General features: G+C 41.4%; 1 protein-coding gene across 1 annotated transcript in view; it reads left to right on the top strand.

Annotated features, from left to right (window-relative positions):
- Nucleotides 1-13,411, top strand: part of PLXNA2 (plexin A2) — a 272,967-nt gene that overhangs the window by 239,212 nt on the left and 20,344 nt on the right. Inside the window, exons 21-22 of the mRNA XM_075264212.1 lie at nucleotides 3,769-3,911; nucleotides 5,086-5,354. Of these exons, the coding sequence (XP_075120313.1) occupies nucleotides 3,769-3,911; nucleotides 5,086-5,354 (412 nt within the window). The remainder of the gene's footprint in view (nucleotides 1-3,768; nucleotides 3,912-5,085; nucleotides 5,355-13,411) is intronic.

The following is a 13,411-nucleotide window of genomic DNA, read 5'->3' as shown; positions in this document are numbered from 1 at the left end:
TTTAATGTATTATTGATTTTGCTCCTACGGATTGGGTCACTGTATTAAATTTGTCTCCTTTTGTTTTTGCACATGTTCTGTTGAGCTGAACAACAATCAAACATGTAAAAGGGTTTTTGTTTCAGCAGCTGATCCCTGGTCTGGGATGTGTATACATTTCACTGGACACAGAAGAAGTGGATAAATAGCTGCCATCTGCTGTCTGTGACTTTAACTAGGCGAACAATAATATGGTTGACCTTATACCAGGGCAGAGTGGGCAAAGGTTAGATAAAGATGGCAGTCTGGCTTATAATCACAAGATTACATTTCACCATGTTGGCTTAATGTACAAGAATGCATCTTGTGTTGCTACAAAATGTCAAGCAGCTGGACTCCTCAATGAATTAGAGACAGGGATTATAGTCCTTCTTGGCACATATATTTATATATGGTTTATGGATAGAGAACAACACAGGGTGTGTACTAAATCCATGGGACTCTTCATATCACAGAATCACACAATCATATCACTTTTGTATCATTGAAACTTTGTCCGCAAAAAGGATTTTTGGCAGAAAAAGTGTCCTCAATAACTATGGAGAAGGTCACTTATGCAGGGTGTCCGGAAAGTAAGTACACATAATGAAAGGGTGGACTTTAACCGGTATATGAAGTGTTTTTTATTAATGAACATGTGACTGGAAATGCACCATTGTGGTGCTGCAGGTAGACCAAGATGTCGGTTTCCTATCCCTCGCTGCGCCATGTGAAAGGAGAAACGAAGAAGAGAAAGCGCTTTAATGGGAAATCAGTTTAATCACCGTTACTTATTTACAAGAATTGCTCGAAGTGCTGGCCGCCTGCCTCGATGCAAGCAGTGCAATGCCGGGAGATGGATTGACGCACCCATTCACAGATTTCTGGCATGGCCCTCACTGCGACAAACGCAGCTTGGATGCGGTTCACGAGCTCTTTGTGGGTTGGCATAGGCATTGCGTACACAACAGACTTGACTTGTCCCCACAAGAAAAAATCAAGTAGGGTCAAATCCGGCTAGCGAGGAGGCCACAGCAACAAGGGTCTAACCTGCAGTTGAAATATTTTCATCCCGTATAGAACTCTATTGGGAGGCTGATTTTGAGGCAAATTCCTGACCAAATTTCTGACCAACTCTGTGTGAATTCAGCCTTACACCCCCCCTCCCTGTCTCAAGAGTTAAACTATCCCGCTCACTACTAGCCAATCCCCTCCCCCTGTCTCACTAGCCTAGTGATCCCGCCCATTACCCATTCCCGCTCCAAGGATATGGGTAATTATAGATTTTTTTAATTGAAGTAAATAAGAAGTTAAGCGGGGGAGGGGTTTAGTTTAGGGGTTAATTTTTAGTTTATCCTGGACAACCCCTTTAAGCTAAAATACACTCTAGTAGTACTTTGGATAGAAATACTCTGATAAAGTTTAAGGCTGGAGCCCCACTTCGTGTGAATTGCAGTACCTGCAAAATGGATGGGCCTCTGGCTAATACCATCCACACATTGCAGAAAAAAAATCTGCAGTGGAAATGCTGTGATTTAAAAAAACGCAAATATGTTTACATTTTTTTGTTAGAGTGGGAAGGAAAATATCTACTAAAGGATGAAAGGAGAGTTACTGCATGATATAAAATAATAAAAAGTAATTTATTAATTCCCATTGAAGCACACAGCTACATCTAAATAATGATGAGAATAAATGTCAGCTAAAATACAGTGTTGGCCAAAAATATTGGCACCCCTGCAATTCTGTCAGATAATACTCATTTTCTTCCAGAAAATGATTGCAATCACAAATTCTTTGGTATTATTATCTTCATTTAATTTGTCTTCAATGGAAAACCACAAAACGAATTGTCAAAAAGCCAAATTGGATATAATTCCACAGCAAACATAATAAAGGGGGTGGACAAAAGTATTGGCACTTTTTGAAAAATCATGTGATGCTTCTCTAATTTGTGTATTTAACAGCACCTGTTACTTACCTGAGACACCTAACAGGTGGTGGCAATAACTAAATCACACTTGCAGCCAGTTGAAATGGTTTAAAGTTGACTCAACCTCTGTCATGTGTCCTTGTGTGTACCACATTGAGCATGGAGAAAAGAAAGAAGACCAAAGAACTGTCTGAGGACTTAAGAAGCAAAATTGTGAGGAAGCATGAGCAATCTCAAGGCTACAACTCCATCTCCAAAGACCTGAATGTTCCTGTGTCTACCGTGCGCACTGTTATCAAGAAGTTTAAAGCCCATGGCACTGTGGCTAACCTCCGTAGATGTGGACGGAAAAGAAAAATTGACAAGAGATTTCAACGCAAGATTGTGCGGATGGTGGATAAAGAACCTCGACTAACATCCAAACAAGTTCAAGCTGCCCTGCAGTCCGAGGGTACAACAGTGTCAACCCGTACTATCCGTCGGAGTCTGAATGAAAAGGGACTGTATGGTAGGATACCCAGGAAGACCCCACTTCTTACCCAGAGACATAAAAAAGCCAGGCTGGAGTTTGCCAAAACTTACCTGAGAAAGCCAAAAACGTTTTGGAAGAATGTTCTCTGGTCAGATGAGACAAAAGTAGAGCTTTTTGGGAAAAGGCATCAACATAAAGTTTACAGGAAAAAAAAAAAGAGGCCTTCAAAGAAAAGAACACGGCCCCTCAAACATGGTGGTTCCCTGATGTTTTGGGGTTGCTTTGCTGCCTCTGGCACTGGACTGCTTGACCGTGTGCATGGCATTATGAAGTCTGAAGACTACCAACAAATTTTGCAGCATAATGTAGGGCCCAGTGTGAGAAAGCTGGGTCTCCCTCAGAGGTCATGGGTCTTCCAGCAGGACAATGACCCAAAACACACTTCAAAAAGCACTAGAAAATGGTTTGAGAGAAAGCACTGGAGACTTGTAAAGTGGCCAACAATGAGTCCAGACCTGAATCCCATAGAACACCTGTGGAGAGATCTCTTGATGGCAGTTTGGAGAAGGCCCCCTTCAAATCTCAGAGACCTGGAGCAGTTTGCCAAAGAAGAATGGTCTAAAATTCCAGCAGAGCATTGTAAGAAACTCATTGATGGTTACCGGAAGCGGTTGTTCGCAGTTATTTTGTCTAAAGGTTGTGCTACCAAGTATTAGGCTGAGGGTGCCAATACTTTTTGGAGTTTTGTGTAAATTAAAATGATCAATGATTTGACTTTTTTTTCATTCTCTTTTGTGTTTTTTCATTTCAAGCAAAATAAATGAAGATATTAATACCAAATCGTTTGTGCGTGCAATCATTTTCTGGAACAAAATGAGTATTATCTGACAGAATTGCAGTGGTGCCAATACCAACATATCTAAAATTTAAAAAAACAAAACTGTTTTTCTACAGCTCTCATACAGACCAAGATGTCTGATAGGGAATGATATAAAGAAAGGGGTATAGTAAATCCTCCAACTAGGGTGCAAAGCTCCAATGACCTGACTCTTGGACTCTTTGTAATAGAATGGAACCATTTGCTTGATGACGATGGGGTGCTGCTTTATCTGTGTTATTATGACTATGAATGACATCTCCCTCTTCCGCGTCATCTAGCCTAGATATACGACAAGATGACCTTGTGCTAGTATATACCTATTGAGTACGCGAGTATTACTCCATCACCAACATGAAGTTTGGTTGAACTGATTTGTTGACCTGCAGCTTCTTTCTTCTGCTCTAGTATATCTTGCGTTGCGTGTGCAGACTGTGAATTGAGTATTTCTTTTTCTATTATTTTCAGCTTTTGCAGAATTACAAACTGATATCAATGAATTAACTAGTGACCTGGATCGCTCAGGTATCCCTTACCTGGATTATCGGACCTATGCCATGAGAGTGCTATTTCCTGGAATAGAGGATCATCCTGTACTTCGAGAATTGGAGGTTAGAATGTTTGAACATGTAAAATAATTTTTTAACATCACTAGGTGGAGGGGCAAGGCAGTTTACGTTAGTTTTGGGTGCCTAGCCAGCATAGCCACTGAAGTACGATACGCTGCTCTTTTTAGATATGGCTGTTCAAGGTCCAGGGTAATAAACTAGGGTGCCTTACTGTGATGGCAGGCTGACTTTCCAGAAATGTTATTTAGTGTATACTTTGTAGACAACAATTTACATGTTGCATTAGGGAATGTAGGCTGCTGTACATAGTATCTGATGGCTTTTTTGCTAATGTGATTTCCAGGCCCATGGCTACTTATAACAATATGTAATGTAGTAATATAAATATGCATTGCAGCACCATTATGTTGAAGATGGATATATATGTCCTGCAATTTTGTGTGCCTTGCATTTGCTTCTTTATTGCTACATGTATGAGTGTGCGTATATATATATATATATATATATATATATATATATTTCTTGAGTTACTAGGCAGCTTGGCAAACACAGGGGGTAGCGTATTTCAGACAGAATCTTTCTGGCTACTGGCGCAGGCTGTTTTCTGTTAACTCTCTGTCTCAGAACAGCTATGGGTCATTGACCCACCGTGATGGACTGCAGCCGTGCTAGGAGTCAGTGCAAAGATTCTGGTAATGAATTCCAGGGAAGGTAATGGCCTCATATTAAATCTGTCTCAAGGGAGGTAGATAAGAGGGGGATAGATATTCACATGGGAAATGCAGAGTGGTGGCAGCAGGGAGACAGGTTGGATTATGCATGAAGAAAATGTAACGGAGGTAGAAATGGCACTTTTATTGCAGAACATTGGTGCTGTCTTCAATTGCATCGGGCACGGAGCTAAATAGGATTGCTGAAGGCAGCTTTGTGTCTGCTATAGTACATCATTCTACATCTGCTTGGAAACCATCAATTTTGCTTTATATTGTACTATATTGTATTATACAAACATTTTTTTCATAAAGTTTGTTGTTTCCATAGCAAATGAGAATTCATTATGTTGATAAACTTTGTAGCAAGTTATATTTCATTTGAGGATCAAATTTTTGCTTTGCTAGCCAGACTCGCCGGAGTCGTTTTGGTAATTGGCCTTGGCTTCCAGCATGAAAGTAGTTAACCATAGCAGTCTCTTATTTCTTAAACTATCAACCTTTAGGTCCAAGGCAACGGACAACAGAGTGTGGAAAAAGCCTTGAAGCTTTTTGCACAGCTGATCAACAACAAGGTTTTCCTACTGACTTTCATCCGCACCCTGGAGATGCAGCGTAGTTTTTCCATGCGTGACAGAGGAAACGTGGCTTCGCTCATCATGACGGCTCTGCAAGGAAAGCTTGAATATGCCACAGATGTCTTGAAACAGCTGCTTTCAGACCTGATTGAGAAGAACCTAGAGAACAAGAATCACCCCAAGCTGTTATTGCGCAGGTGAGAAGTGGGACCATGTAAGACACTACACAACAAATGCCTGTAGAGCCTCCTTGTATCCCAATTCTTACAGAAGTTACTTTTTTAATAGATATTTTGTATTGAGTTATTTAATCATTCACATTTTATAGGATGTATAATATATAGCTTTTAAGTGTAGATTTTTTTGTTTTTAAAGCTAGGGATGGTCAAACACAATATAACATAGTCTGATGTTTTATGACTGATGGAATATAAATCCATTATTTGCATTTCTATGTATGGTACTGAGTGCTTGTGATAGATACATATAACTATTTGATTGACTTTTCAAGGTCCCAGATCAAAATATTCTCTAAGACCTTCTGAACCAATACATTTAATTTATAGTAGTTCAGTTTTTTTATGTGACAGATGAGTCTACAGAGATTATGGCCAGAAGCCTTAGCTATCTTCACTGTAGAGCAAGATTCTTGCTTGCTCTTTGTATTTTGGTTGTGAACAACTGTCTCCAATCACGTACTTAAAAAAGAGATTATTGTATGTATCACCTTACCTGGCAGGGTAGTGTCACCGCCACGTGAATTTTCGGGACGTCTAACTTTTGTACAGATGGCAAGGAAAACTGATAAAAGACTGTGGTTGTGTAAGGTAGACAAAAAGTAATACTGGTCATAAACATGAGATTAATATGAGCTGATGATCTAATATGCTGATGGCAGATGTTTAAGAAGAGAACAATCACATTGGGTTAAGCCACCAGCGGCCCATACACATTAGATGTATATCAGCTGAATGCACCAATTCTGAGGGTTTGGTTGAACATCTAAGGTGGATGGTGTCCTTCTGACTTTCTTTTGGTGAAAGATGTTGGGGTATGTAAGGATCAGGTAGTTGGATTTAAACGTTTCCAATCCTTTTGTGGCGATAAGCTACTGACAGAATTCTGGAATTGACTAACTTCTCTCTCTGCATAGAGAATACATGCATGTTTAGCTTAGTCAAGTATGCATGTATAAGGGGGATTCATATGGAAGAACTTTCTAATGTGTGTGTGGTCTTCCATACGCTCATTTGGCTGACAGCTTTCTCATCCAGCCCTGACACACTTAATGGGAGAGGGTAAAAAAATGTCTGGCAACAGATTTTCACCCTTGGAACAAAAGGGTTATGTCGCCTGACATCTTTCTTAGGGGTAGAGTCGGGAGGACCCTGTTCACGTTACATGGTTGGCCAGACCCTCGAAAATCAGCATATTCAAGAGACATGCCTCTATGTATATGAACTATGTTCGAATTTGGCTTGGATAATAAGCCATTTGTACCCCTCCTCTTTATCATACTGTCATTGGTGTGCCCTTGGTCAGGTGATGCACTGACAGCTCCGTCAAGTACTATATGCTAATAATATGAGTCTGAGGAACAGTCTGTGACAAACATAGTAAACATCTGAGGTCAAGACCACAGGCTGCTTACAATTGTAATATGCCTAAGCCTCCACTGGCAGGGAAATAGCAAATGTAACATAAACAGTTGTTCTGCATTATTACCTAGGATAAGTGGGTCAAGATGCTTATGCTCTAGTTGTTTTGTATGTTACTGACACTGCCCCGGTCTGAACAGGTAGGTTATTAGTGTCTTAAATTGACTTTATAAGCAGCCGAATGCTTCACAGCAAGAATGCAATCTTGACAAAAGCTTCCTTTCCGCACACGGAAACACTCATTGTACCGCTTTCATGTTCTAATTTAAATTTTTACAATTAAAGTGCCAGTGATAACCTCTTGGCATCGCTTCAGCTTTTGACAGTGATGTGCAGATAGCATGGCTTTCAGAGTTACTCCTGCTTGGCTACTGATTATGCATTTCCAGCGTCATACCTCCCATCATTTCAAGTGGCCAAAGAGGCACACTTAACAGATTAGCATAAAGAGACATTTCTGCCAGCAGTTTTAGGCTCACATATAAGAGCCAGACCACAGATGAAGTGGACGCTGCAAATGACTTCAGCATTCATTATTTCTTTAATATATTGTTCCTTTTCCCCAGTACCTTGCTTACCTTGCTTAATATGCAGCACATCACTTATACACTCACCGGCCACTTTATTAGGTACACCATGCTAGTAACGGGTTGGACCCCCTTTTGCCTTCAGAACTGCCTCAATTCTTCGTGGCATAGATTCAACAAGGTGCTGGAAGCATTCCTCAGAGATTTTGGTCCATATTGACATGATGGCATCACACAGTTGCCGCAGATTTGTCGGCTGCACATCCATGATGCGAATCTCCCGTTCCACCACATCCCAAAGATCTGGTGACTGTGGAGGCCATTGGAGTACAGTGAACTCATTGTCATGTTCAAGAAACCAGTCTGAGATGATTCCAGCTTTATGACATGGCGCATTATCCTGCTGAAAGTAGCCATCAGATGTTGGGTACATTGTGGTCATAAAGGGATGGACATGGTCAGCAACAATACTCAGGTAGGCTTTGGCGTTGCAACGATGCTCAATTGGTACCAAGGGGCCCAAAAAGTGCCAAGAAAATATTCCCCACACCATGACACCACCACCACCAGCCTGAACCGTTGATACAAGGCAGGATGGATCCATGCTTTCATGTTGTTGACGCCAAATTCTGACCCTACCATCCGAATGTCGCAGCAGAAATCGAGACTCATCAGACCAGGCAACATTTTTCCAATCTTCAATTGTCCAATTTCGATGAGCTTGTGCAAATTGTAGCCTCAGTTTCCTGTTCTTAGCTGAAAGGAGTGGCACCCGGTGTGGTCTTCTGCTGCTGTAGCCCATCTGCCTCAAAGTTCGACGTACTGTGCGTTCAGAGATGCTCTTCTGGCTACCTTGGTTGTAACGGGTGGCTATTTGAGTCACTGTTGCCTTTCTATCAGCTCGAACCAGTCTGGCCATTCTCCTCTGACCTCTGGCATCAACAACGCATTTCCGCCCACAGAACTGCCGCTCACTGGATGTTTTTTCTTTTTCGGACCATTCTCTGTAAACCCTAGAGATGGTTGTGCGTGAAAATCCCAGTAGATCAGCAGTTTCTGAAATACTCAGACCAGCCCTTCTGGCACCAACAACCATGCCACGTTCAAAGGCACTCAAATCACCTTTCTTCCCCATACTGATGCTCGGTTTGAACTGCAGGAGATTGTCTTGACCATGTCTACATGCCTAAATGCACTGAGTTGCCGCCATGTGATTGGCTGATTAGAAATTAAGTGTTAACGAGCAGTTGGACAGGTGTACCTAATAAAGTGGCCGATGAGTGTAGACACCTTACCAGAAAAAGTGTTATGTACAGAGTGTAGAGAACTTTGGAGCCCCTTCGTCATGTAAATTGATATTTTATTTCTATTCTAATGAATGGGGAAGTATCTAGAGCTTAGACCACATCCCTGGTAAGCTAAGGCCCAGTTCACATCTGCGTTCAGGTTTCCATTCAGGAAGTCCACTTGAAGACCCTCTGAATGGAAACCTATATGCATTAAAAAGCGGTTACCTACAAAACCACACGGACCCCATAGATTATAATGGGGTCCGTGTGGTTTTCACTCTGTTTCCACATGAATCATGCAAAGAGAAAAATGCTGCTTGCAGGACTTTTCTCTCTGCGTGTTTCATTCAGAAACCAAGCGAAAACCACACGGACCCCATTATAGTCTATGGGGTCCGTGGGTTTCCCAGGTAACTGCTTTTTAATGCGTATAGGTTTCTGTTCATGAGGTCCCTGAATGGAAACCAGAACGCAGATGTGAATGAGGCCTAAGACACTCCCCAAAGCACTTCCCCCTCATTTGTAAATGACTAAAATGATGATTTACATGAAAACAGGGCTTGAAAACAAAGCTGAATAATAGACACAAAGTTGGAAAATGTAGAATCACCTCTAAACGGAACTTTGATTAGGTTTATACCATTTACTGCAGACAGAGTCCCTTTAACAATGCGAAGCATGAATATTATACAAGGTATTTGTTGGTCTGTTTTAAAAAGATTTAAAAAATGATGTGCAAAAGGCCCAAGTGCCGTAAGATATGTCATTTATTAGTGCCTATGGAGGTTAGTCTCACTTTCAGTCAAGTAGTCTTGTGGTTTTTCAGTCAGTAGCTTTTGGTGTTCTATCTTGTGCTGTACTCTGAATAAGTGGATACTCCCATTTCATTCTCCGTTATATAGGGACATCAAACATCACATGCCTGTTATGTCCACTGCGTCTGTCTCTCTCTCTTAATTCTCTGTCTATCGAAGGATCATGTTTTATATGCTAGGCAGCAGGACAGTTTCTCAGAAGCAGAGCAGTGTTGTATGTGAAGACAATTCTAGCACTACCTTACACCTTGTAAATGGTGTAAGCAAAGAGGGGAGAGGAAGTGTAGTAACTGTGCTTCGCATTGCCAATACCAACCACAGTCACATTAGAACTAAGGTATAGCACAGAATTGTATAACAAAATGAAAACTAATTACTTCTGAGTTATGGTGGAATCATCTAGTGAGCAGTAAGATACAGTACTGTATATGGCATTTTCTGGATTTTGTAAGCCTAGTAATATGAAGTTATTCCCTATCCAACCAAAGGGAGTAACTGCTAAGTTAGTATGGATATAACTATTGCCCCCCCCCCCCTCCCTATTATCAGGAAGGAGCTTTTGAGTCCCTTGTTTCACATGGAGCAGTGGAACTTGAGACTGCTAGTTATCTACTCAGCCGTGGATAGGGGTACACCCCCGAATACTGATTTAAAGGGTAACTTGATATGCCGATAATCTGGCATTTTCACACAAGATAGTATAATATGGGAATTTACAGGACCACCTTTCCACTTTAATATAAACTGCCGCTTTATTGTCCATTGCAGCCCTGGAGAAAACTTACTGTACATCCTTGATGGTTACATGATAAACTGTCTGACAACAAGTCCTTTTATCGGAACATATCTGTACCATTATAGTGGCCGCTCTCCGCTGTATCATCTGTGCCATCTCCTGGGAAAACAACAGATAAGCCTTTACATCTGGCCCTTAGTGAACCGATGGTGTCGCCAAGATATTTGCTTTATAAAGCAAAGGACTCTCTCTCCAAGGGGCTCAAAGATTTACAACAGGTTTAATACATAATGGAAATTGCTTGGCAAATGAGAAATGAAGATATCATTTTGCTATATATTTGCTCTATATGGGCTCTCTGTTAAACCTTCTCAGTGTTCTTATTAGCCCCTAGGATGTAGTGATTTGCCCATATATTGCTGTTGGTTCCCTGATGGGAGATAGAGGCTCAAGAATACAGCTTATGGTGAGCTAAAGTGGAGAGGCTGTCAAAACACTCCATGAAGCAATAGAGTTTGCAATGCAAAATTACAACTAAAATACCATTGTTTAGGTGAACGTAGCAGCTTTGGAGGACAAAGAAGGTTGTAGAGCCCAAAGCGAGCTATGTTTCTCTGTTTTATGAGCTGATAACATGTGGAGTGGAGCTAACTCTTGTACCTTTTAGTGATGAGCCTTGGATTAAGTACAGTATTAAGCCTCGGACCCCTGCACTAAACTGTATATATGGATATTCATCACTTTTTATATACATAGTATTTCCATATTTGTTAAGACCTGCTGGTTGCATATTGTTTTGGCTGTGTGTGATATACATATAGATGTCGTGTATGGGAGATGTAGATCAGCAGCACCTGGAAGGCGCTAGGTTGTCTGTGTAGGAGAAAATGGCTTTTGGTTTTGTTTACGGTACACAGGTTTCGGGCCATGTCATCATCCATGGTGGCCACTTTTAATTGGGCCACCTTTGCCCGACAGTTGTGTAAAGATTTGCCCTTAGGCACAGGTTTCAGTTCCAAATACAACAAGTGTGGTTTTGTGCACAGGAAATTGCCGTAGATTCTCGCGAGTCCGTTAACACAGAAACTGTCCCACAAGACACAATAATGGAATCCTTGTTAATTTCCCCTGGGGATTGTGGGAGAGAGGAGAGGAGAAAGGAGGGGGTGTCTGTGCTTCCACTGCCAGCTCTTAATATTAGTTCATCACTCTTACTGAGAAGGCTAAAAATAGGCCTAGAATGAGGAATATTAACCCTTCAGCCACACACATATTTCTTCTCTTGTCTCTCCCTATATGCTTAACCTGTTCAGGACCAGCAGCAGTAACAGAAACATTGAAGATGTAGACAAGAGATTGTATGAGAAATTCAGTAATAGGGCGTATAAAAGCATTTATCAATGCGTGGATGTCTTTATAGAGGAGAGTGGCAGCACTGTACAGTGAGGTTGGTGAATGTTTGCAGCTACAGTATCCCTCAGGCTTATTTTATGCTGCTTTAGTTAAGCCCATATCCTAAGCAAATGATCTCCATCCTCTCCACCATTAATAAGAAACGTTCCCATTGACGTTTCCAGTTCTGGAATATCTGGTTGGGGGGGAGTAAAGAGATAGATTAACCCTGTTATGACCGTAGGGATTTGCAGTACATCAATGCAGAGACTCAAACAGTGCCGCCCCCCTGAGGCCTCGCGGCAAGGACACATCCATTATTTTTGGGAAACGGTAAATATTAATGCGGAGCAGGAAAGATCAGCCATGGCCTGAGGGAGAATACACAGTGAAGGGAGAGAGAGAGATAGAATAAAAATCCAGAGTCGTATTCCGGCAATTTAATTACATGCTTGGTTGTTTCAAAATGAAATTTGTTTGGTGACGGGATACGGAGGCAGACAGTTTTCTTGAATAAGGTGGCGGGGTGAAGTCCTTAGAGGACTGGGGAAAGACAGGGGTGAGGGGCTGCTGACGATGGTGTGCGTGATCAGGGGGAATAAGCAGCGCAGGGTTAGAAAGGCAAAGCAAGTGACGAAAAACTAAATGCCACTTCCTAGGAAACATTTGTTGTGTTCTGATACAATGCCATTATTCCCTACAATTAAGGTGACTAGCTTTCCCTATAAATTGTGTTGTGCTGTGGAACAGTGTGCTATATTCAGACACGGCAACTATTCGGCCAGCTCCTATATAATGGTGCATGGAATGGGGCATTAATAGAGGATATATTGCAGATATATTGTGCTTTCATTTACCTATGCTTTTTTCTGCAGCCCCAAATGACTTGTGAAATATAATACTATATTGTTGAACAGAGGCTGAATCATCTATCCAGTATGGAACTTATATTTGTGAATCTGAAGCTGTCCTCCTGAGCTATACATGAGAGATTTACTTACATTCCTACATTAAAATGTCATTCGCCTCACCCAGAAAACAATCATATTTTGTTTCTACATCATGTTGCATAGCATTTTATCTAAGAATCAGCTTTGCCTGTTAAACACATGTGTATCATCAGTTTCTATTACATGTAACCATTTATAGCAGAAAGAGTTAAACTGTGCAGGCCACAGCATTAAATACTGCACCTCTCCTCCTTCTTCAGTGGCTGAACGCTCTGTGGGGCGCGTTCCTTTTTCGTTAAGGCGAGAAAAGAAATGTAATAATTACGGCTGCTGTGCCGGGAAGAATATAAAAAAGCGGAGATTTGTTGGAATAATCTCTGGGGTTTTGAAAATCACGCAGCTCAGGAAAAAAAAAATTACAGCCGCTTTTTGAAAGGCAGATTTGTTCTTCCTTTTGTGAAGCTTAACATGAAGTGTGAACGGCTTGCACAGGATTAACAACATGAGAAGAAGGACAAAGCCCACTTATTGTATGCATTGTAAGCCACCTTCCCAGCACTAGGGGAGCCTCATCCACTTCCATTCATTTCCACAGAACGGTCATCATCTCTGGAAGGGGAGACGCATGATGTGTATAAGCAAAATCTCATACATGATTGATTATTAATGGTTGTAAAATATACCTAAATCACTTCCTGTCCGCTGTTGGCCTCGCTCCGCCATTGATGTGATAGATCCAATTGCATACTTGTTGACTGGCATGCAGGTGGCTTAGCATCAGGGACAAAGGAGCGTATAGGGGTGGGCAGTGCCACACACAATGCACCTTTTATAAATCAGTCAGTCAGAGGCATAGAACTAACCGACTGAGCCATCTGTCAACATGG

This window comes from Leptodactylus fuscus, chromosome 2 (genome assembly GCF_031893055.1).
Source record: "Leptodactylus fuscus isolate aLepFus1 chromosome 2, aLepFus1.hap2, whole genome shotgun sequence".
In the NCBI taxonomy this organism is placed as follows: domain Eukaryota; kingdom Metazoa; phylum Chordata; class Amphibia; order Anura; family Leptodactylidae; genus Leptodactylus; species Leptodactylus fuscus.
Note: the sequence above shows the minus strand (reverse complement) of the source record. Positions and strands in the feature narration are given on the sequence as shown.